Below are 25,642 nucleotides of genomic sequence, written 5' to 3'. Positions count from 1 at the left end.
AAATCATGCTTCTCCCAAATCCCCTTAAAGGTCAAAAAGTATGAACCTGATATTTGGAAGTATAAGCCAGGCACTATGATAGACCATCCTAAATGTAGACTCAAAAGTAAATGGTAAAGAAGAGAGGTGAGGAATACAGAGAATATTTGGAAAATTGTGGTCCTACAACCCTATTCTTTGCATGCTGTCCTAAGAAATTGGAAATATATCCATATGGCACAAGAAAGGCATAATTTGAACAATTTAATCATATACCGGTTTAATAAATCTCTACATAGCATTCAGCTAATGGTAAATTTTCACTACAAATTAGTAAAATTTCACTACTGATAATCTGATGAAGATTGTGGCCCCTCATGCCTAGGGTAAGGTGAAATACATTCCTACTGACACACAAAACAGTTTATACTATTTTAGAAGGTCCAGAGACCTTTGACACTCCAAAGGTGCCCTATTTTAAAAACTTTTATTCGAACCAACTTCCTGAAGAAACTGAAGCCCACAGAAACTCAATGATTTTTTCCCAATACCAGTCAACTGGCACATTGGCAAACTCCAGATAAAACCCAGTTCTTCTGACCGCCACCGCCACCACCCCCAAACACACACATACACACAAGCAAGCTGCTCTTTTCACAATCTCAGGCTGTTTATCTTTATATGTGTAGCCCTGCAGTAAAAGGGATGGGAAATCACTATTTCCATAGCTCAGGTTTTCTGACTTATCAGGGAAGCCAGCAGGAGTCTTAGCTACAGCAAAACTTCTAGGCCTTAAGAAGAAACTGTCATGAGTTTTCTTTGGGACACTAAGGCCCTAGGTCCCCAGGACTGAACCTTTCCAATGAAAAGAGACCAAGGAGCCCAACTTCCCCATGGCTTGCCTTGGGAGATAAAGAATTCACCCAGAGTTGTGAATAGAAATGCCCAGGCTCCATTCTGGGTCCCAATCCTAGAATGGGTGGCAAGAAAAAGTTTTCAGTGCAGTAACAGGCAATGACATTCACATGTCCTCTACTCTGTGGAAATGCCTTAATTTAGATAATAAACAGTCAGGTAACTCTTGTGAGATATTTCTTTAAAAAGCTATAAAGGTTGCCCACCAGGCAAATAACTTATCATCTCAGGATAGTCTATAGTCATTTGTGAATTTTCTCTTACTAGACACTGACAGAGTGTCCACTTAAAATTAAATAGCTTCTGTGTGAGACTAAAGCAAAAAACGTTTTTTTGGTATAAAATTTATATTTGGACTAGTGCATTTCCTACTATAACTTATATGGACAGGTTAATTGAACACCATAAGTAAATGGAACCTTGAATAGGACATGAGATTTTGTAGGTTTGTCCAGTGTGATGTCCTGATAAATCCCAGAGTGATCTGAACAGTGAATAAAAAATATTTGCAAAGTCCCCCTGGGGGAATGGCGACAAAGGGGGAAAATTCAACTTCCCCATTTGGAGAATTCCTGATATTCTCACAAGCAGCAGAGACGTCCAAATTAATAGGCTGAGCCCTCAATTTTTGGTTCATATGAAACTTATCCCCACAAAGGATAGGCTAAGCCTACTTAAAATTAGGCCTAAGAGTCATCTCCAGAAAACCTCTTTCATTGCTCAGATGTGGCCTATCTCTCCCTCTGCCAATACGGCAAGCAAACTCACTGCCCTCTCCCGCTCTACATGGAACATGACTCCCAGGGATATAAACCTTCCTGGCAATGTGGGACAGAAATCCTAGAATGAGCTGGGACTCAGCATCAAGGGTTTGAGAAAACCTGCTCAACCCAAAGGGGTAAGAGAGAAAAGAGACAAAATAGAATGTCAATGGTTGAGAGATTTCAGAGTTGAGAGGTTATCCTGAAGGTTATTCTTATACATTATACAGATATCCCACTTTTAGTTTAAGGTGTATTAGAGAGGCTAGAGGGAAGTGCCTGAAACTGTAGAGCTGTGTTCCAGTAGCCGTGTTTCTTGAAGATGAATGTATAATGATAGAGCTTTCACAATGTGACTGTGTGATGGTGAAAAAAAAAAGCATAACTTTTCATCTGTAACTAGTTCATAATGTACCTATAAAATATAAGGACTATTTCAAAATTGAAAAAAAATCAATAGGACTCACAAGAAAGGAACACAGGGTTATGAAAGTTCAGAGCAAAGAAAGGGGACCTCTGGGCGGGCCACGGTGGCTCAGCAGGCAAGAATGCTTGCCTACCATGCTAGAGGACCCGGGTTTGATTCCTGGTGCCCTGCCCATGTAAAAAAAAAAAAAAAAAAAGAAAGAGGACTTTCAAACTGGGGGAGAAAGGATCAAGAAAGGTTTTTTTTTTCTTGGGGGGGGGCAGGTACATGGACAAGACCTTGATGCTTGTAAAAGGCCCTCCAGATCTTGTCCGATGCAAGCTAAAGCACTAGGGCCTTCTTGTAAGGACATTCAATTTGTCTTCAAATAAAATACAAGGAAGCTTTTTTTTTTCTTTAAATGCACTAAACAAGAGAGAGAGAGAGAACCCTTTTCAGCTGGTAGAGTGATAGCAGAGACAGCAGCAAAGTCCACAGGGAAAGTTAGAAAGGTCCAGGAACCCCAAGACAATGGATGGGATCAGTGTCAGTGAGAACCACCATGGGCCACACCTAGGGTGGGAGGGGGCGGGAAGGGGGGAGTAGGCACACCTGTAAGCTGGCAGACTTCAGAAACCAGAGCAGGACTGACCCCGTGGGACCTAACCAGGCAGAAAGAATTTAGGAAAGCTGGATGAAGCAAGAGTGAGGGGAGGTCTCCTGCCTACTGGAAGGATTGTGTATACAAAAAAGGCATCCTCCTGGTCCAGGTGGCCCAAACCAACCCATCTTCCCCGCCCACATAGGGACCTTGCTGCTCAGTAAAGGTAAAGCTCAAATCAGCACGAGGGGCAATAATCAGTCCTCAGGTCTGTGAGAGCCGTTAACAACACACCTAAGCTTCCAAGTGGGTCGAGCACTTAACCCTAAAAATGTTTTCTAGGGGTAACATGGAGCTCCAAATACTAGCTTAATGACAACGGGCTACCCCAAAACAGTTACCAACCACACCCATAATATTCAAAGAGAAAGGAATTTCGAGGAACACCCAACTTCCTCCTTAAAGGTGCTGCTTCGCGTTTAGCATTAAAGTCGGAGCCAGAAGACGCTGAAGTGGAGGACTGCCGCGCACCTCCAGCCTCCGGAGGCTAAAGGCCGCTCTGCGGGCGAGGCAGCGGCGGGCGGCGCCCTTTCGCGCCAGGGCCCAGCTTTCCGCCCACACGCCCACGGTGTTAGTCACCGTCCGCCCGCTTCTTCCACCCCGGCCCACTCTGGGCGCGCAGAGAGGGCATGGGGTGCCTCCCGGTCGGCTCCCCGCCAGGCCCGGGTACCTACCGTAGCACCGCCCGCTTCATCGCGCTCGCACGCGGTGCACGCGGCTGGAAAACTGGGACCCGCGCGACGTCCTAAGGCGACTGACCAGGATAGCGAGCGCGAGCACAACCCGGCTCCCCCCGCCCGCGCACTCACAGAGAGGCCGCCCCAGGGAGCGGGGCCGCGCCGCCGTGGGCGGGATTACACTGCGTCTGAAGCTCCGGACCCGCTCATTGGCCGGAAGCGGGTCCTTCTGTGGCGCTTCCCAGTCAATTAGCAGCCTTGGGCTTGCTGCTTCGGAGGTGTGGGCCTATCTATGCTATTTGACTGCTAAATGTGCCAAGTGGAGGCGGGATGTGGCCGGGTCCTGCGCGACTTGTTACCGCGTTACCGCTTCGCCTGAGGCCGCGCGATCAGGATCCCTGCGCCCCAGCTTCCAGTCTATGGTTCTTGCCTTTGGCGGTACATCGGAATCTCCAGGGCAGCTTTACAGAATACTAGGGCCAGGGCCCCACCCTCTGAAGATTCTGATTTATTAGTCTGGGGTGCGGCCTGGGCTTCAGGGAAAAGCACCCCAGGCGATGCTAACAAAAGCTGAGAACCTATGAGACATTAAAAACTTCTTAGGAAAGGAGTACCAAAGGAGAAAATGTGTTCCTCTTTTAATCTCTGCCTGCCCCCTTGTGCTTGACAGTTGGAGGCCTTGGCGGGGCCCAGAGACATTTAAATCCAAACTGTGGAGATGATTGCACCCTGTGACATGGTTCTCCTTTTCACTCAACGAATTCTCATTGAGCTGCTTGGAGTGTGCCAGACGCTTTTATAAAACACTGGGGATGCAACAAAATAAAAATCCCTGCCCTTACAGGGCTTACTGTATAGGGGAGGAAAAGAAATTAGCAAACAAATTAACAAATAACATCAAACGTGGTAAAGCCATCTAAAGACGAAATTAAACAGGGCAATGAGTCGAGGTTTTTAGAGAATATATGAAAGTCCTGCTTTGCCTCCAAGGATAGTAAATTCCTAGGTCATAGAGGCCATATGCTGGGCTTTTGTTTTTGTTTCCGTTTTCCTGAATACCCCGTGCTTAGTAAAGACTGATTTAAAAAAAAAAAAAAAAAGTCACCCTATGAGTTATAACTGGAGCATGATCTTTGGCTTTCTCTATCCTTTCTACCTAAGCTTCTCTGCTTTCATCAGTCCCGCATCCAGAAGACTCACCTTTTGGCTTGCAGGAATCTCTCCATTTTTGTTCATATTGTCTGTACTTTTCAGTCTTGCTTTTATTTTGCTCTATCGTCAGTTACACTTCTTTAAAGTCTATTACACCTACCACACCGTGCAATAAATACTAGATTGAATTTCACTATTTTTCTTCTTGTTTTTACTTGAACTTTTGGTTAAGGCAATGGAAGGCTCAGGGAAAAAAATTACAAGAAATTTTCAGGTTACATATGTGGTATAATAATAGGTAGGGACAGCTTGTCATTTTTGAGCAATTAAGTCACCTTCTATAGACTTTCAATATATAGTCAGACATATTCTCAGCAATATATTAACTGCATCAATTTGGACTGGAACTGCCGTAACTAGGAACTCAACGCCATCAAGATTCCCTCTCTCCACTATTCATCTTTGCTTTCTTTTCCACACTGACGTCATTCTTTTTTCCATCTGAACAATGGCTTTCTCCACATGTCAATAAAAGCTCCTGAACAGTACATGTTACAACCACAGCCACATGCATAGACTTTGACCCCAATTTTTTCATCCCCAAACCAAAAATTCCTGAGAAGGGATTCACTAGCCCAACTGGGGCCAGGCACCCCTGAACTAATCAATTGTGGCAGCATGGTAAGAGCATATGATTCATATGATTGGCCTAGGTGACCCCTGGCCATGTGCTGGGGTCACATCTAACATGGCTAATTCTATAAGTAACCACATGGATGAGGACATTAAAAACTTTTAGGAATGGAGTACCAAGTAACCGACCCCACAGATGTGCACTACAGATATTATTTAAAGAGGGAAAATAACCAATCTTATCCGTTAGCCCATCCACTTTAGCTCTAACCTCAGGGAACCTCTACTAAACCTAATCACCTTTCATCCCAAGCATCTAGAGTTACCACAATTGGCAGCATGCATAAAATTCTTAATGAGTTTAGTAACCTTGATTCTGTGTGTGTTGTTGCTGTTGTGGTTGCTGTTATTGTAAAGCTATATTATACTGCATTTTGGATAACAGGATGGAAGGTGAAGTGGTTACTGAATTAAACCAGGAAACGTCCAACAATTGCAGTGTGACAATCACTGTCCTTAAATAACAGATTCTTCACCCCACATTTTTGTTTCCTGTTCTGCTCCTTGAGTTCTGTTTTTTTTTTGTTGTTGCTGTTGTTAGTTCTGTTTTTATATAGTCTTATAGTAACAGATGGTAGCAAATATATAATTAAAATAAAAGGTACCAGGTGGGCCACGGTGGCTCAGCAGGCAAGAATGCTTGCCTGCCATGCCAGAGGACCCGGATTTGATTCCCGGTGCCTGCTCATGTTAAAAAATAAATAAATAAATAAATAAAAGGTACCTAATTATGCACTAATAGATATACAAGATATTATCAATGTCATTATTACAAGCAGAACAATAAAAATCAAATAACAAAACCTAACAATATGCTATCAGTTCAATATAGTATTACTGAATGAAAAATATCTAGTAATCATCTTTCCTTGGGCTGCTGAATCATATGTGTTTTCAGATATCTGATTTAGGTAGAAAATATTTTGGAAAACTATGTCATCAACTTTCAAACAAACTGATTCATGCTATGATTTCATTGGTGTGGTAGTTAGATTCAGTTGTCAACTTGGCCAGGTGAAGGCACCTAGTTCTTTTGCTGTGGCCATGAGCCAATGGTACGTGAACCTCATCTGTTGCTAATTACATCTGCAGTCGGCTAGGAGGCGTGTCTGCTGCAATGAGTGACGTTTGACTAAATTGGCTGGTGCTTAAATGAGAGAGCTCAACATAGCACAGTCTAAGCAGCTCAGCATTCCTCATCTCAGCACTTGCAACTCAGCCCAGGCGTTTGGAGATACAGAAAGAAGTCACCCTGGGGAAAGTTGTTGGAACCCAGAGGCCTGGAGAGAAGACCAGCAGAGACCATCCTGTGCCTTCCGTGTAAGAAAGAACCTCAGTGGAAAGTTAGCTGCCTTTCCTCTGAAGAACCAACAAAATAAATCCCCTTTTATTAAAAGCCAATCCATCTCTGGTGTGTTGCATTCCAGTAGCTAGCAAACTAGAACAATTAGAATAGAGAAATCACCATTTTAAAATCAGTTTATTTCCTGGGCTATAGAGATTATGCAAAAGCATCCAAAATAAAATTGGGAGGGTGAAGGGGTAAAGAATTGAAAGGTGTTTTCCCTCCAAAATCTTAAAGAAAAAAAGAGAAAGACTAGAGAGCTGTGAATCACACGAAAGTGCTTAGTATTATGACCACTTGCTCCAACAAAAACCAAAACCCAGGCTAGGCAATTTAGAAACAACAGTGATTTTTTTTTTCTTCTTTATTAGAGAAGATGCAGGTTTACAGGACAATCATGCATAAAACACAGGATTCCCATATACTGTCTTATTATTAACATGTTGCACTGGTGTGGAACATTTATTACAACTGATGACAGCATGTTTTTATAATTGTACTATTAACTATAGTCCATGATTTAACTTAGGGTTCACTGTGTAATATAATTCCATGGATTTTTAAAAATATTATTCTGTTACCATATATACAATCTAACATTTCTCCTTTTAATTGCATTCAGCTATGTATTTCAATACTGTTTGTTCTAGTTTGCTAGCTGCTGGAATGCAATATACCAGAAATGGAATGGCTTTTAAAAGGGAGAATTTAATGAGTTGCTAGTTTACAGTTCTAAGGCCGAGAAAATGTCCCAAGTAAAACAAGTCTAATGAAATGTCCAATCAAAGGCATCTAGGGAAAGATACCTTGGTTCAAGAAGGCCGATGAAGTTCAGGGTTTCTCTCTCAAGTGAGAAGGCACATGGCGAACACAGTCAGGGCTTCTCTCTAGCTGGAAGGGCATATGGCGAACACGGCATCATCTGCTAGCTTTCTCTCCTGGCTTCCTATTTCATGAAGCTCCCCGGGAGGCGTCTTCCTTCTTCATCTCCAAAGGTCGCTGACTGGTGGACTCTCTGCTTGCTCTCTCTGAATCTCTCTGTCCAAAATGTTTCCTCTTTTGTAGGACTTCAGAAACTAATCAAGACCCACTCAAATGGGTGGAGACATGTCATCCCCTAATCCAGTTTAACAACCATTCTTGACTAAATCACATCAACCAGGGAGATGATCTCATTACAGTTTCAAATATACAGTATTGAACAGGGATTATTCTACCGTTATGAAATGGGATTTATATTAAAACATGACTTTTCTTAGGGGGCATACTTCCTTTCAAACCAGCACACTGTTAATTATGTTCACAATGTTGTGCTACCATCACCACCATCCATTACCAAAACATTTCCATCATTCCAAGTAGGAAAATTGTACATTTTAAGCATTAACTTCCCATTCCCTAGCCCCACACCATCCCCTGGTAACCTATATTCTAAATTCTGACTCTGTGAGCTTGGTTATTCAAATTATTTCAAATAAGTGAACTCATACAATATTTGTCTTTTTGTGTCTGGCTTATATCACACAGCATGATGTCTTCCAGGTTCATCTATGTTATCACATGTGTCAGGGCTTCATTCCTTTTAAAGGCTGAATATTATTCCATTGTATTCATATACTACATTTTCATTTATTTATTCATCAGTTAATGGACACGAGTTACTTCCATCTTTTGGCAATTGTGAATAATGCCTTTATGAACACTGGTGTGCAGATACCTATTTGAGTCCCTTCTTTCAATTATTTTGGGTATATATCTAGGAGTGGGATTGTGGGGTCATATGGTAATTCTATATTTAGCTTTCTGAGGAACCATCAAACTGTCTTCCACAGCAGCTGCACCATCGTATATTGCCACCAGCAATGAATGAGTTTTCCTATTTCTCCACATTCACTCCAACACTTGTTATTTTCTGGGTTTTTTTTTTTTTTTTTCTTTAGAGCAGTCATTCTAATGGGTGTGAAATAGTATCTCACTGCGGTTTTGATTTGCATTTCCCTGATAGTTAATGATGTTGAGCATCCTTTCATGTGCTTTCCGGCCATTTGTATATCTTCTTTGGAGAGATGTCTATTCAAACCTTTTGCCCCAGTTTTTAATTGGGTTGTCTTTCTGTCATTAAGTTGAAGGACTTCATTATATATTCTGAATATTAAACCTTTATCAGACAGAAACAGCAGTGGTTTTTATCTCTTTCTTGACCTTTTCTCAGCTCCATTTTTAATTTATTTTTTAATGATATATGTTACATTTTCTCATACCCTATAATTGTCCAAAGTGTACAATCAATGGTTCATGATATCATCATATAGCAGTGTATTTACCATCACAATCGACTTTTTTGTGAAAAATAACATATATATAAAAAAGCAATAAATTTCAAAGCACATCACAACAATTAGTTGTAGAACAGATTTCAGAGTTTGGTGTGGGTTACAATTCCACAATTTTAGGCTTTTACTTCTAGCTGCTCTAAAATACTGGAGACCAAAAGAGATATCAATTTAATGATTCAGCATTCATATTCATTTGTTGAATCCTATCTTCTCTGTATAACTCCACCATCACCTTTGATCTTTCCATCCCTCTCTTTAGGGTTATAGCAATTCTAAATTTTTCATATTGGAAGGGTCTATCACTAATATGGGTTAGGGAGATGGAACTATCTGATGTTCTGAAGAGGGTGGGCTAAGTTTCAGGACTTATCTGCCTTAGGGACCCATCTGGAGGTTGTAGGTTTCTGCAAAGTTACTCTAGTGCATGGAACTCTTGTGGAATCTTATATATTGCCCTAGGTGTTCTTTAGGATTGGCTGGAATGATCCTGGTTGGGGGTTAGCAGATTATGATAGGTAGCAAGGTCTAACTGAAGCTTGCATAAGAGCAACCTCCAGAGTAGCCTCTTGACGCTATTCAAACTCTCTCTGCCCCTGATACTTTATTAATTACACTTCTTTTCCCCCTTTTGCTCAGGATGGAATTGTTGATCCCACAGTGCCAGGTCTGGATTCATCCCTGAGAGTCCTCTCCCATGTCGCCAGGGAGACTTTCACCCCTGAATGTCATGTTTCACGTGGGGGGGAGGGGGCAATGATTTCACTTGCAGAGTTGGGCTTAGAGGGAAAGAGACCACATCTCTCAGCTCCATTTTTAAGATTGCTCATCAAATCCAATTGTTGAAGGTTCTTGTCTTTAGCAGTGCTCTTTTTCCTGTAACAATTTCCTCTTGCTTAAAAATGTCAATTATTTAAAAAATGTAATACTATTAGTGACATGGGATCAAAGGACCTCTTTAGGATAGGACATCTTAATTTCAGGGTGTCTTCCAAAAAGATGTCACCTTCAATAAAATAGGGCTTGAAACAGCAATATTTCAATGGGTGGCTGCCCTGCCCACCCCTAATCTCCCAGTCATTCTTCACCCCTAGTCATGACCCCTGTCCCCCGCTCGCATGCGCACGCTCACTCTTTCTCACTTAATCCATCTTTTCCAACTAGGCTGGTTTGAAAGGATGCATGTACCCTAGAAAAGCCATGTTTTAATCCTAATCCCATTTTGTAAAGGCAGCTGTTTCTTCTAATCCCTATTCAGTACTGTATGTTTGAGACTATTATGAGATCATCTCCCTGGAGATGTGACTCAATCAAGAGTAGTTCTTAAACTGGATTAGGTGAAGAAGTGTCTCCACCCATTCGGATAGGTCTTGATTCGTTTATGGGAATCTGTTCTAGTTTGCTAGCTGCTGGAATGCAATATACCAGAAACGGAATGACTTTTAAAAGGGGAATTTAATGAGTTGCTAGTTTACAGTTCTAAGGCCGAGAAAATGTCCCAATTAAAACAAGTCTATAGAAATGTCCAATTTAAGGCATCTGGGGAAAGACACCTTAGTTCAAGAAGGCCGACGACATTCAATGTTTCTCTCTCAGCTGGAAGGGCACATGGTGAACATGGTGGCATCTGCTGGCTTTCTCTTAGCTCTATCAAAAGGGGGCACTCTCCAAAATATTTCCTCTTGTAAAGGATTCCAGTAAGCAACTCCACCTTCAGTGGGTGGAGACATACCTCCATGGAAATCATCTAATCAAAAGTTACCACCCACAATTGGGTGGGTCACATCTTCATGGAAACAATCAAAATACTCTGACCCAGCAATATTGAATGAGGATCAAAGGGCATGGCTTTTCTGGGGTCCACCACAGATTCAGACTAGCACAGAATCCTATAAAAGAAGAAACATTTTGGAAAAAGCTGGAGATTCAGAGAGAGCAGAGAAGAACGACATAGCCATGAGAAACAGAGAGTCCACCAGCAAGTGACCTTTGGAGGTGAAGAAGGAAAATGCCTCCCGGGGAGCTTCGTGAAACAGGAAGCCAAGAGAGAAAGCTAGCAGATGATGCCATGTTCACCATATGCCCTTCCAGCCAAGAGAGAAATCCTGACTGTGTTTATCATGTGCCTTTTCAGTTGAGAGAGAAGCCCTGAACTTCACTGGCCTTCTTTTTTTTTTATTAATTAAAAAAAGAATTAACAAAACAATTAGAAATCATTCCAATCTACATGTACAATCAGTAATTCTTAATAACATCACATGGTTGCATATTCATCATTTCTTAGTACATTTGCATCGATTTAGAAAAAGAAATAAAAAGACAACAGAATAAGAATTAAAACAATAATAGAAAGAAAAAAAACAAAAAACCTATACCTCACATGCAGCTTCATTCAGTGTTTTAACATAATTGCATTACAATTGGGTAGTATTGTGCTGTCCATTTCTGAGTTTTTATATCCAGTTCCGTTGTACAGTCTGTATCCCTTCAGCTCCAATTACCCGTTCTCTTTTTTTTTTTTAATTAATGGAAAAAAAGAAATTAACCCAACATTTAGAGATCATACCATTCTACATATGCAATCATTAATTCTTAACATCATCACATAGATGCATGATCATCATTTCTTAGTACATTTGCACTGGTTTAGAAGAACTAGCAACATAACCAAAAAAGATAAAGAATGTTAATATAGAGAAAAAAAAATAAAAGTAATAATAGTAAAATCAAGACAAAACAAAACAAAACAAAACAAAAACCTATAGCTCAGATGCAGCTTCATTCAGTGTTTTAACATGATTACTTTACAATTAGGTATTATTGTGCTGTCCATTTTTGAGTTTTTGTATCTAGTCCTGTTACACCATCTGTATCCCTTCAACTCCAATTGGCCATCATCTTACCCTGTTTCTACCTCCTGCTGGACTCTGTTATCAAGGCCATATTCCAAATTTATTCTCGAATGTCTGTTCACATCAGTGGGACCATACAGTATTTGTCCTTTAGTTTTTGGCTAGACTCACTCAGCATAATGTTCTCTAGGTCCATCCATGTTATTACATGCTTCATAAGTTTATCCTGTCTTAAAGCTGCATAGTATTCCATCGTATGTATATACCACAGTTTGTTTAGCCACTCTTCTGTTGATGGAGATGTCGGCTGTTTCCATCTCTTTGCAATTATAAATAACGCTGCTATAAACATTGGTGTGCAAATGTCCGTTTGTGTCTTTGCCCTTAAGTCCTTTGAGTATATTCCCAGCAATGGTATTGCTGGGTCGTATGGCAATTCTATATTCAGCTTTTTGAGGAACCGCCAAACTGCCTTCCACAGTGGTTGCACCATTTGACATTCCCACCAACAGTGGATAAGTGTGCCTCTTTCTCCGCATCCTCTCCAGCACTTGTCATTTTCTGTTTTGTTGATAATGGCCATTCTGGTGGGTGTGAGATGATATCTCATTATGGTTTTGATTTGCATTTCTCTAATGGCCAGGGACATTGAGCATCTCTTCATGTGCCTTTTGGCCATTTGTATTTCCTCTTCTGTTAGGTGTCTGTTCAAGTCTTTTTCCCATTTTGTAATTGGGTTGGCTGTCTTTTTGTTGTTGAGATGAACAATCTCTTTATAAATTCTGGATACTAGACCTTTATCTGATATATCATTTCCAAATATTGTCTCCCATTGTGTAGGCTGTCTTTCTACTTTCTTGATGAAGTTCTTTGATGCACAAAAGTGTTTAATTTTGAGGAGTTCCCATTTATTTATTTCCTTCTTCAGTGCTCTTGCTTTAGGTTTAAGGTCCATAAAACCGCCTCCAGTTGTAAGATTCATAAGATATCTCCCAACATTTTCTTCTATCTGTTTTATGGTCTTAGACCTAATGTTTGGATCTTTGATCCATTTTGAGTTAACTTTTGTATAGGGTGTGAGAGATGGGTCTTCTTTCATTCTTTTGCATATGGATATCCAGTTCTCTAGGCACCATTTATTGAAGAGACTGCTCTGTCCCAGGTGAGTTGGCTTGACTGCCTTATCAAAGATCAAATGTCCATAGATGAGAGGGTCTATATCTGAGCACTCTATTCGATTCCATTGGTTGATATATCTATCTTGATGCCAATACCATGCTGTTTTGACCACTGTGGCTTCATAATATGCCTTAAAGTCAGGCAGCATGAGACCTCCAGCTTCGTTTTGTTTTCCTCAAGATGTTTTTAGCAATTCGGGGCACCCTGCCCTTCCAGATAAATTTGCTTATTGGTTTTTCTATTTCTGAAAAATAAGTTCTTGGGATTTTGATTAGTATTGCATTGAATCTGTAAATCAATTTAGGTAGGATTGACATCTTAACTATATTTAGTCTTCCAATCCATGAACATGGTATGCCCTTCCATCTATTTAGTTCTTCTGTGATTTCTTTTAGCAGTTTTTTGTAGTTTTCTTTATATAGGTTTTTTGTCTCTTTAGTTAAATTTATTCCTAGGTATTTTATTCTTTTAGTTGCAATTGTAAATGGGATTCATTTCTTGATTTCCCCCTCAGCTTGTTCATTACTAGTGTATAGAAATGCTATAGATTTTTGAATGTTGATCTTGTAACCTGCTACTTTGCTGTACTCATTTATTAGCTCTAGTAGTTTTGTTGTGGATTTTTCCGGGTTTTCGACGTATAGTATCATATCATCTGCAAACAGTGATAGTTTTACTTCTTCCTTTCCAATTTTGATGCCTTGTATTTCTTTTTCTTGTCTAATTGCTCTGGCTAGAACCTCCAACACAATGTTGAATAATAGTGGTGATAGTGGACATCCTTGTCTTGTTCCTGATCTTAGGGGGAAAGTTTTCAACTTTTCCCCATTGAGGATGATATTAGCTGTGGGTTTTTCATATATTCCCTCTATCATTTTAAGGAAGTTCCCTTGTATTCCTATCTTTTGAAGTTTTTCAACAGGAAAGGATATTGAATCTTGTCAAATGCCTTCTCTGCATCAATTGAGATGATCATGTGATTTTTCTGCTTTGATTTGTTGATATGGTGTATTACATTAATTGATTTTCTTATGTTGAACCATCCTTGCATACCTGGGATGAATCCTACTTGGTCATGATGTATAATTCTTTTAATGTGTTGTTGGATACGATTTGCTAGAATTTTATTGAGGATTTTTGCATCTGTATTCATTAGAGAGATTGGTCTGTAGTTTTCTTTTTTTGTAATATCTTTGCCTGGTTTTGGTATGAGGGTGATGTTGGCTTCATAGAATGAATTAGGCAGTTTTCCCTCCACTTCGATTTTTTTGAAGAGTTTGAGGAGAATTGGTACTAATTCTTTCTGGAACATTTGGTAGAATTCACATGTGAAGCCGTCTGGTCCTGGACTTTTCTTTTTAGGAAGCTTTTGAATGACTAATTCAATTTCTTTACTTGTGATTGGTTTGTTGAGGTCATCTATGTCTTCTTGAGTCAAAGTTGGTTGTTCATGTCTTTCCAGGAACCCGTCCATTTCATCTAAATTGTTGTATTTATTAGCGTAAAGTTGTTCATAGTATCCTGTTATTACCTCCTTTATTTCTGTGAGGTCAGTAGTTATGTCTCCTCTTCCATTTCTGATCTTATTTATTTGCATCCTCTCTCTTCTTCTTTTTGTCAATCTTGATAAGGGCCCATCAATCTTATTGATTTTCTCATAGAACCAACTTCTGGTCTTATTGATTTTCTCTACTGTTTTCATATTTTCAATTTCATATATTTCTGCTCTGATCATTGTTATTTCTTTCCTTTTGCTTGCTTTGGGATTAGTTTGCTGAGAGTGGGGAATTGAAGTCTCCAACTATTATGGTATTTGTGTCTATTTCCCTTTTCAGTGTTTGCAGTGTATTCCTCACGTATTTTGGGGCATTCTGGTTCGGTGCGTAAATATTTATGATTGTTATGTCTTCTTGTTTAATTGTTCCTTTTATTAGTATATAGTGTCCTTCTTTGTCTCTTTTAACTGTTTTAAATTTGAAGTCTAACTTGTTGGATATTAGTATAGCCACTCCTGCTATTTTCTGGTTGTTATTTGCATGAAATATCTTTTCCCAACCTTTCACTTTCAACCTATGTTTATCTTTGGGTCTAAGATGTGTTTCTTGTAGACAGCATATAGAAGGATCCTGTGTTTTAATCCATTCTGCCATTCTATGTCTTTTGATTGGGGAATTGAGTCCATTAACATTTAGTGTTATTACTGTTTCGATAATATTTTCCTCTGCCATTTTGCCTTTTGTATTATATATATCATATCTGACATTCCTTCTTTCTACACTCTTCTCCATACCTCTCTCTTCTGTCTTTTTGTATCTGACTCTAGTGCTCCCTTTAGTATTTCTTGCAGAGCTGGTCTCTTGGTCACAAATTCTCTCAGTGACTTTTTGTCTGAGAATGTTTTAATTTCTCCCTCATTTTTGAAGGACAATTTTGCTGGATATAGGAGTCTTGGTTGGCAGTTTTTCTCTTTTAGTAATTTAAATATATCATCCCACTCTCTTCTAGCCTCCATGGTTTCTGCTGAGAAATCTACACATAGTCTTATTGGGTTTCCCTTGTATATGATGGATTGTTTTTCTCTTGCTGCTCTCAAGATCCTCTCTTTCCCTTTGACCTCTGATATTCTAACTAGTAAGTGTCTTGGAGAACGCCTATTTGGGTCTAATCTCTTTGGGGTGCGCTGCACTTCTTGGATCTGTAATTTTAGGTCTTTCATAAGAGTTGGGAAATTTTCAGTGATAATTTCTTCCATTAGTTTTTCTCCTCCTTTTCCCTTCTCTTCTCCTTCTGGGACACCCACAACACGTATATTTGTGCGCTTCATATTGTCCTTGAGTTCCCTGATACCCTGTTCAAATTTTTCCATTCTTTTCCCGATAGTTTCTGTTTCTTTTTGGAATTCAGATGTTCCATCCTCCAAATCACTAATTCTATCTTCTGTCTCTTTGAATCTATCATTGTTTTTTCTATCTTTTCTACTTTGTCCTTCACTTCCATAAGTTCTGTGATTTGTTTTTTCAGTTTTTCTATTTCTTCTTTATGTTCAGCCCATGTCTTCTTCATGTCCTCCCTCAATTTATCGATTTCGTTTTTGAAGAGGTTTTCCATTTCTGTTCGTATATTCAGCATTAGTTGTCTCAGCTCCTGTATCTCATTTGAACTATTGGTTTGTTCCTTTGACTGGGCCATATTTTCAATTATTTGAGCGTGATCCGTTATCTTCTGTTGGCGTCTGCGCATTTAGACAGATTTCCCTGGGTATTGGATCCAAAAGTTTAGAAGATTTTTCTGTGAAATCTCTGGGTTCTGTTTTTCCTATCCTGCCCAGTAGGTGGCGCTCGTGGCACACGTTTGTCTGCGGGTCCCACCAGTAAAAGGTGCTGTGGGACCTTTAACTTTGGAAAACTCTCGCCGTCCGGGAGGTTCGCTAGCCGAAGCGGCTTGAGCCGGCCCGGGGTCCGAACGCAGGGAGGGTTGCTGGCTGCCGCAGCCCGGGAAAGAGCCCATCCGAATTTCCTAGTCGGCCCGGGGCGACAAGCGTGGAGGGAGGGCGCCAGCGGCAGCGGCCCGCCCGGGAGAGTGCACGTTCCCGGGGAGTCACGGGTTTGGAAGGGGCCTCCCCCACCCGTCACCGTTCTCCGCGGCCTGGGGAGTTCCGATCCAATTCTCTCAGTTGGTCCAGGGGGCCGCGCGTGGTGTGGGCGCCAGCCGGGACCACCTCTCCAGTTCTCCCAGCCGGCCCGGGAAGGGGGAAGGGAGTGACTCCGGCCGCTTGCCGTCCCGCCCTGTGAAGCCCGTGCGCCTCGGCAATCTCACCCAAGCGGCTTCTCTCAGCCAGCCAGCCGTTCCAGGATGGGGTACACTGTCTTTTTTATCTCTGTTGTGGCTTTGGGCGCTTTCTGTATCGTTTCTTCTCCCCTAGTAGCTGTCCTGGGGAAGAAACTAAGATCTGCGCGTCTTACTAAGCTGCCATCTTCTCCGGAAGTCTTCACTGGCCTTCTTGAGCCAAATTATCTTTCCCTGGATGCCTTACACTGGACATTTCTATAGACATTTTCTCAGCCTTAGAACTGTCAATTTGTAATTTATTAAATTCCCCTTTTTAAAAGCCATTTCATTTCTGGTATATTGCACTCCAGCAGCTAGCAAACTAGAACACCAGAAAATTCAGATTCTCTCCCATTCACTCCTCACTCTGGATCCTATTTATCTCTGTTCTCTCTCCTACCTCCTTTCCATTTTTTCATGCCAGCCCCAACTGCTAACATCATACTTGGGAGATAGATCCTCCAGGGCTGACTAGACACTAGGGTAGCCCAATCAGCTGAGCCAGTGTAAATTCCAAACTTGACATTCTTTAGCCCAAGGAAAAAGAGGAAGTGCCCACCCGTTCAATTATAGTTGTGTGGAATTAATAACCATGGAAGGAAGAAAGATGTAAACATACTTCACTCTCTGTGCAGAAGATTATGCTTCTGAACGCACTCACGCTTTTGAAACTTACTTTACAGTGAGGATTTGTATATTTTGCAGAGGCTAAAATCATTCTGGCTTTTAAAATTTATGTAACACGCTGCAGGGATTAAATTTCTATTTTGTCCTGTTTGGAGATGGAGCCACATAAAATAGAGTGGTACCATTAGTATTCATTATCTTTATCTTCAGAAACATTGACATTATTCTATTCAATTAATCTTCATGTGTGATATTTATGGGATTGTTAGACTGCTTTATTCTGTTTACATATAGGTAACTTATTAGCATATTGGACAAGACCATGCATGGATTCTGTTTGGCCTGATCTTTGGAGGTGAGAAACCAAGCCCGGAGGGAGGAAAGATCCTTATTTTGCTCTTGAAATGTCTCTTCAAAGTGGCTTTTTGTTCCTTGACTCTAATTCCTACTATTACCCACAATTCCTGGCTCCCTGTACATTTCTCTGCTCCTCCATCTCTCCTACCCTGGCAGTTCTTGTAAAACTTTCCTGAAGGTAATTGCAGCCCTGGGCATTTATTCTAGAGAAACAAAAACCTACGTTCACACAAAAACCTGTATACGAATGTTCACAGCAGCTTTATTCATAATATCCAAAACCTGGAAACAATTCATATGTCCTCCAAGAGATGAAGGGTTAAACAAACTATGGCTCATCCATGCCATGGAATATCACTCAGCAATAAAAAGGAGTGAACTACCAATAGAACATGAGAACATGCATGAATCTTGTTTTGTGGGGAAAAAGAAAAACAATTCCTATAACTCCATTTAGATAACATTTTCAAAAAGACAAAATTTTAGAAATGTCCAAGGGTTAAGGCCTGGTAGGGGAGGGAGGACAGAGGTAGGAAGGAAATGGACCACAGGACAGCATAGCTATCCTTGCGGTGATGGGCCTGTTCTGTATCTTGACTGTGGAAACTGCACGTGTGATAAAATTATATACAACTCACATACACATCCACATGACTACGTGAAAACTGGGGAAACTTGAATAAGATTGGTGAATTATTTCAATGCCAATGACCTGGTTGTGACATTATACTATAATTTTGTAAGACATTACCACAGGGGGAAACTGGGTAAAGAGTACATGGGATCTTTTTGTATTATTTGTTTACAACTGAATGTGGATCTACAACTGTCACAAAATAGAAAGTTTAACTTAAAAAAAAAAAAGCAAATAAATAAATAAATAAAACTTTCCTGAAGATATATACAGAGAGAGCAATCTACTCTAGAGTACTGGAATGAATGTCTCAGGCCAGGTATGCCAGAGTTTGGGTTTGTTATAACAGAGTGCATTTGGGGCCCCTCAAGGTACTGAGGTCTGGTGTTGGGGAACCAGAGAAACAGTGCCACTTGCCAGAAGCCCAAATTGAATAGTGGTTGGAGCTGCTGCATTTCTAACTGAAGTCTGTGGGTTCCAGTCTGTGATTACAAGGCTTGACAAATACCCTGGGTGACAGATGAGGGAATAGGAGGCAGGGAGTTAGGGAGGAGTTCACTGTTGATGGGCCACACCCAGAAGGCTCAGAATTCTCTTGGATCCTTCCTAAGCCAAGAGCCCCAAGACCAAGGTGCCTGTCTATAATCACCTTGAATTCACCAATCTTATTCAAGTTTCCCCAGTTTTCATGTAGTCATGTGGATGTGTATGTGAGTTTTATATTATTTTATCACACGTGCAGTTTCCACAGTCAAGATACAGAACAGGCCCATCACCGCAAGGATAGCTATGCTGTCCTGTGGTCCATTTCCTTCCTGCCTCTGTCCCCCCTCCCCTACCAGGCCTTAACCCTTGGACATTTCTAAAATTTTGTCTTTTTGAAAATGTTATCTAAATGGAGTTATAGGGATTGTTTTTCTTTTTCCCCACAAAACAAGATTCATGCATGTTCTCATGTTCTATTGGTAGTTCACTCCTTTTTATTGCTGAGTGATATTCCATGGTATGGATGAGCCATAGTTTGTTTAACCCTTCATCTCTTGGAGGACATATGAATTGTTTCCAGGTTTTTGATATTATGAATAAAGCTGCTGTGAACATTCGTATACAGGTTTTTGTGTGAACGTAGGTTTTTGTTTCTCTAGAATAATCCCAAACCCAGCCAGCCCATGTCACAGGGAACTAACATCATCAAGAGTTCAGTCCCCACCAGTTCTTGGACTTTATCACCCAAATGCTGACACCAACACCATTGCATCTCTTCCCCACATGCCTCCCCACTTCCTCCTCCATCACCATAGACACACAGAGATTCAGTGACATTTGAGGAACTAAGAATACAGGGATGAATACGGCACAGTCCTGGACAATGTGAAGCATATGGCTAAGGGAGGAAGGAAATATAAACAACTCAATGTACTTTAATGACATTCATTCATTCATTCTAATAGAGGAATACGCAAAGTACTTCTGATGCATCAAAGGCAGACTGTTCCTGGATGTATTAGTCAGGGCTCTATAAAGAAACAGAACAGGAAATATCTGTAAATATGAGATTTATATAAGTGTCTCGTGCAACCATGGGGACGCAACAGTCCAAAATTCGAAGGGCAGACCACAAGGCTGGCAACTCCAGTGAAGAGTCTTGATGAACTCCACAGGAGAGGCTCACTGGCTGAAGAAGCAGTGAAAATTCTCTCTTCTCTCTTAAAAGTCTTCAACTGATTGGATTCTCTTGTTTGTGGGAGACATACCCTTAGTTGATCATAGATGTAATCAGTCACAGATGCAATCAAATGACTAATGATTTAATAAACCAGCCTTCTGATCTATCAACTAGCCACAAAAATATTCTTGCAGTAATGGTTAGGCCAGTTTGCCTAAGCAGACAACTGGGCACTATAACCTGGCTGAATTGACACCTGAACCCAACCATCACACTGGACAATGTCATTTGAACAGTTTTGGGTTTTTTTCTTGCCCACTGTATTAGTTTTCTATTGCTGCTATAACAAATTACCATGAACTTAGTGGCTTAAAAGAGCACAAATTTATTACCTTACAGTTCTCTAGAAGTCTGACACTGGTCTTACAGGGCTAAAATCAAGGCTTAGACAGAGCTGCCTTCCTTTCTTAAAGGTCTAGGAAATACTCCATTTCCTGGCTCTTTCCACCCTGTGGATGCTTTCCACATTCCTTTCCACCAAATTCAAAGCCAGCAATTTTCATCTCTCTCTGCCTTTCCTCCATAGTCACATCTTCCTCTGACTCTGTGACTCTCTGCCAAGCCCCTGACCAGGTTGTTCTCACTGCCCAATTTTCCATACTTATTTCTGAATTTCAAGGCTGTTGTATTAGTATAAGTCTGGGAAAACAGAGACGTGCAAGAGGTTTATGGGCTGGGGGGTTGGGGGTGGGGGTAACACCTGTGAAATCTAAAAGGGAAAAGGAGCAGGAGTAGACAGATAAAGTCTTCAGATCATGATGCAAGTCTAACCCCTGAGAATAGAAAAGGATGTTTGAGTAGGAAGAGTCTCATACTGCAGTACAGGTCTGAGAAAGCCTAGCTCAACAAAGAAAGAGCTCTGGTACAAAGACTGCCCTGTAGAAGAGTCCTGTACTGGCTAGAAATGGTGAGCCCTGGTACCATTGCTGTGCTCAGTCTTCAGCCAGGGGCTGCCTGGGAAACATGGCCTCAACTTAAAAGCTGAGGCAAATCTTGAAGCTGTCAGCTAACTCCACCCCTTGCACAAGGTTCTCTCCCAAAGGGAGATCAGAGTGAGACACCACCACTACTGCCACAGTTCACTGTGGATTTGTACTGTGCAAATCCACATCTCCACACACATTCAAGGAGCACCTCCTCCAGGGTTCTCGTGGGTCCCTCTTCTTGAAGGGAAATTTAAAAGGTGTGGTTAGTGGGCTGAACTACAGTCCCCATCACTGCAGTTGGTCTTGGGGTTGTAACTGGTCCTCATTCTCTCCTTCCCCTACTATCCATTCTAGATTCCCCTCACCCTTAGCTATCATCTCTAGCTTGCCTGAAGGTGTGACCCAAACCCTCATTACCAAGAGGTCTGAGCCTCTGGTAACCATGTCCATCTCAGGCTAGAGTTGCTGTATTTGTTCATTCACAGTCACAATTAGGCAAGGAAATACCAAGAAGTGTCCTAGCAGATCACCCAAGTTTCCACACACATTCCTCCACCCTTTGTGTAGCAGCAGCCTTTACTTCCTCACACTGACTGAGGTCAGTTATTCCTGCCAAGATAGTGACTCATTGGGCGCAGGGAGTTCAAAGCCCTGGCAGCAACCATAACTTGTAGTTCAATGGGACCCTTGCCACATCCACCCGACAAGAGTGATCCTTTGAGGACTAGAACCTCAAACGAAGTCTGCAGAGCCCACACTTGTGAATTCAGGAAGCACGAAGCCAGGCCACGGGTCATTAGGTGTGATGGTAACTGGGGCCACTCCTGCTTCCACTTCTTAGTTCCCAGACTCATGGTATCCATGTCCTTTATAATCCAATCTTCTTCAGTATGGGTGGAACTCGTGAATATAATAGACATCACTTCCATGATTAGGTTACATTACACAGAAAGGCTGAAGGCAGTTTTCAGATGTAATTAAGGTTCCTAATCAGTTTGACTTTCAGTAAATCAAAAGGGAGATCATCCTGATGCACCTGACCTAATCAGACGAGGCCTCGAAAAAGAGACTACTGCCTTTCCTGGAAATACAGATTCTCCTGGTGGCTTTGAAGAAGCAAGCCACCCTTAGTTCTACAGTTGCAAGAAAATTAATTCTGCCAACCACCTTTGCTATATACCACTGCCCATAAATCCATAACTTTGGTCCAGTTAAGCACCATCACCTGGCTGCTATTACTTTGGGACCCCATCATCCCCAAGGCTCTGCTCTGTGATCAATTCTCCTGGCCTGCAAAGGAAAGCCACTGCTGAACTTAGTGCTGCTGATATCCCTCTCAGGAGCACATTCCTGATGGCTTTAGTGAATCGTGTGTCTTCTAGGCTTTCCCGTGGTATATAATCCTCTGATAGGTCTTTTGGTCTCACAAAATATATCCATTCCAGAATGCCCACTACCCCCAGCCTTTTAATTCCTTCCTCAGGGATTTAATCTGCCACAGCAACTCATGCATTTCTACTTTGCTCAGGGTGGGCCACCACTATTTTCAGGCTTTCTAAGAGTCACTGCAGCAGTGAATTTGCCCATCCCATGGGGTTCTTGCCAGGAAGTTAAATTCTGTATCCCAAGAGAGTACCCCTATGTCAGTGAACTTTTGTTTATGCAGTCTTATATTCCAGTCCTCTTGACCAAACACCCTCAAAATCCAACCCCATAGGTACTCTTCTGGCTTCTGCCAGTACATGCTAGCTGTGCTGGTTTGAAAGGAAGTATGCCCCCTAAGAAAAGCCATGTTTTAATATGGATCCCATTTCTTAAAGCTAGAATAGTCTCTATTCAATGCTGTGTATTTGGGACTGTGATGGGATCATCTCCCTGGTTGATGAGATTTAGTTAAGAACGGTTGTTAAACTGGATTAGGGGATGACATGTCTCCACCCATCTGAGTGGGTCTTGATTAGTTTCTGAAGTCCTATAAAAGAGGAAACATTTTGGAGAATGAGAGACTCAGAGAGGGCAGAGAATGCTGCAACACTACAAAGCAGAGAGTCCACCATCCAGCGACCTTTGGAGATGCAGAAGGGAAATGCCTCCCGGGGAGCTCCATGAAACCAGAAGCCAGGAGAGTAAGCTAGCAGATGACGCCGTGTCTGCCACGTGCCCTTCCAGCCGAGAGAGGAACCCTGACTGCGTTCGCCATGTGCCTTTCCAGATGAGAGAGAAACCCTGAACTTCATCGGCCTTCTTGAACCAAGGTATCTTTCCCCAGATGCCTTTGATTGGACATTTCTATAGACTTGTTTTAATTGGGACATTTTCTCGGCCTTAGATCTGTAAACTAGCAACTCATTAAATTTCCCCTTTTAAAAGCCATTCCGTTTCTGGTATATTGCATTCCGGCAGCTAGCAAACTAGAACAGTATCCTAAGAAACTTAAGGTAAGATAGTAAGAGTCAAATGTTTTCTTACAGCCTACCTAGAAAGAAATAATGGAATCTTGGAATTAGTGAGGACTTTAAAAGTGAAAGTTCAGTGAACCTGCCACATAAGGCAGAAATGCCCTGTTATAGCCTTTTTCCAGAAGTTCCCCATTTTTCAGGGCAATTTTTTAGGGGCATTCTTGTTATCAAACACTTTACTTAACATTGAACTAATACTTGCTTCTTGGTAACTGTCCTCTGTGCAACACAGAATAAGTCTAACCCCACTTTCTGATATAACTGTTGAAGTTTAAGTCCTTAGCATGATGGACACTTGGTTGTTTACACTTTTGACTACTATAAATAAAGCTGCTACGAACATTCGTGTACAATTTTTCAGTCGGTTTATTTTCTCATCTACAACTTGAAGGTGTCACAATGGATGGGTCTCCAAGGTCCCATTCAGTTGCGATATCCAGGTTAGAGGAGGAAGAGAGGGGAAATGGGGTTGTTTTATGTTTTTACCTCAACACTATAATTGCGAACTGTATATCAAATCTTGGGTGAGTCATTTGATCATTTGTGCTTCAATTTATATGTCTATTAAATAAAGGGTTCAACTAGATGATCTCTAACGTGTTTTCCAGCATGAGTTAATTCTCTCCAGTTCTCTAGAACTTTTCTTCTGAAACGCCACTTCTCTGCATCTTGGATTTGTATACCTAAATTTTCCTCAAGCTTATGATTCTAGCTTCATTTATTGGAATTCAGCCAAATTTATCGTTAATTCTCCACTTTTTCTTTGAATCCTGACTTTGTCCCACAAGAAGTTTGCTTCCTCCCTCATTCCTCTTCTCTTGCCCCCTTTTAAGAATCATCTGCAAACCAATTCCACAGATGGCTTCTGTTCGGTAAGAGGTTCTTATATTCTGAGCTACAGAGAGTAAAGATAATGAAAATGAGGAATTTTTCTGATGAACTCTATCTTTAATTCTTTAAAAATAATCAATAGAGCCAATGTATTAGTTGAAGTCAATGGCATTTAATTTATTTAGCGAGCACCTTCAGTATGCCAGGTGCTATACTAGATCAAACAAAGAGTTCCTGACCTCCAGGAATTCACCAGCTAGAGATTGAAAGAAAAGAAATGTAATCAACTGCACTGTGATGAATTTCTTTAATAAATAAAGTACAACGAGACCTCACAGGAAGCAGCAAATGATTCATTCTTCTGGGATGGGGTAATGGAGGAGCCTTGGTGAGGAGATAGAATATTGGCCTGGAAAGCCACAGAAAGGAGGTGACCCTCGAGCATGTTCTTCCCTTAGAGAAAAAGAGACTAAAATATCCAAATTGAATTTTCCAGTTTCATAAGTAAACCTTTTATAAAGAAGCTAAGAAAGTTTTCCCAAAAATTAAAAAGGAACTTGTTTTGTCCTTCTATCTCACATTTTCATCTATCTAGACACCTGGTAATTTTAAATATCATTTTAAATAAAGACACCCACAGAGGGTGGCTAAGTACCACTACGTCAATGGCTGAGTTGCTCATCTTCTGGTAAGAAAGTTCCTTGAGTGATTTAGAAGTGTGATCATCACTACCAACCCAGATGAATCTTGTGCTAGAGGCAACTAGAGCTATGTGTCTTCAGTGGAAGTGGGTTGCACAAACAAGGGATCTACACTGCTTCATTCCTAAAGGACTTAGTTTCACACCGTGAGAAAAATACATGCCTCTCTCAGGATGGTTCTGAGCAACTCACTGAGGAAAATTCACTGCTTTCTAACATGAACTTTGTCTCCAGGTAGACAACTGTCCAAACCATCTCCTTCATAAGCAACATTTGTTCAAGTCAAGACACACATACTGAGTGCCTACTCTGGGCAAGCCACTCAGCTAGATGCTAGAGACCCAAGACTGAAAACGGTCCCTTCTCAGAGCAGCTAGCTTCCTATTCATTTCACAGATGAGGAAACTGAGGCTCTGACCTTACTGGTTTCTAACTCTGGTCTATTCGTGCCGTGCTGTACTCCCCTCAGTAACTACCTTTCCTCTCTTCATAGCCACCTACAAAATCCAAGCTCTTCAGGGCCTAACTGAAGTTCCACTCCTAAGAGGATTTTCTGACCCCTGTAGTCACTATAAAATTTTACTTTCTTTAAGTTTTTGT

At 41.2% G+C, this 25,642-nt stretch overlaps 1 protein-coding gene across 2 annotated transcripts in view; it reads right to left on the bottom strand.

The window, feature by feature from the left end:
* The window catches only part of ACOT9 (acyl-CoA thioesterase 9), a 114,509-nt gene that overhangs the window by 56,988 nt on the left and 31,879 nt on the right, over nt 1-25,642 (bottom strand). The window contains exon 1 of one of the 2 annotated variants that reach the window (XM_077144746.1): nt 3,397-3,553. The exons of the other annotated variant lie outside the window; for it this stretch is intronic. Within the exon in view, the coding sequence (XP_077000861.1) occupies nt 3,397-3,416 (20 nt within the window). The 5' untranslated portion in view covers nt 3,417-3,553. Of the gene's footprint in view, nt 1-3,396; nt 3,554-25,642 lie in introns of those variants that run through there. 2 annotated transcript variants of the gene reach the window in all.

This window comes from Tamandua tetradactyla, chromosome X (genome assembly GCF_023851605.1).
Source record: "Tamandua tetradactyla isolate mTamTet1 chromosome X, mTamTet1.pri, whole genome shotgun sequence".
Classification (NCBI taxonomy): Eukaryota; Metazoa; Chordata; class Mammalia; order Pilosa; family Myrmecophagidae; genus Tamandua; species Tamandua tetradactyla.
Note: the sequence above shows the minus strand (reverse complement) of the source record. Positions and strands in the feature narration are given on the sequence as shown.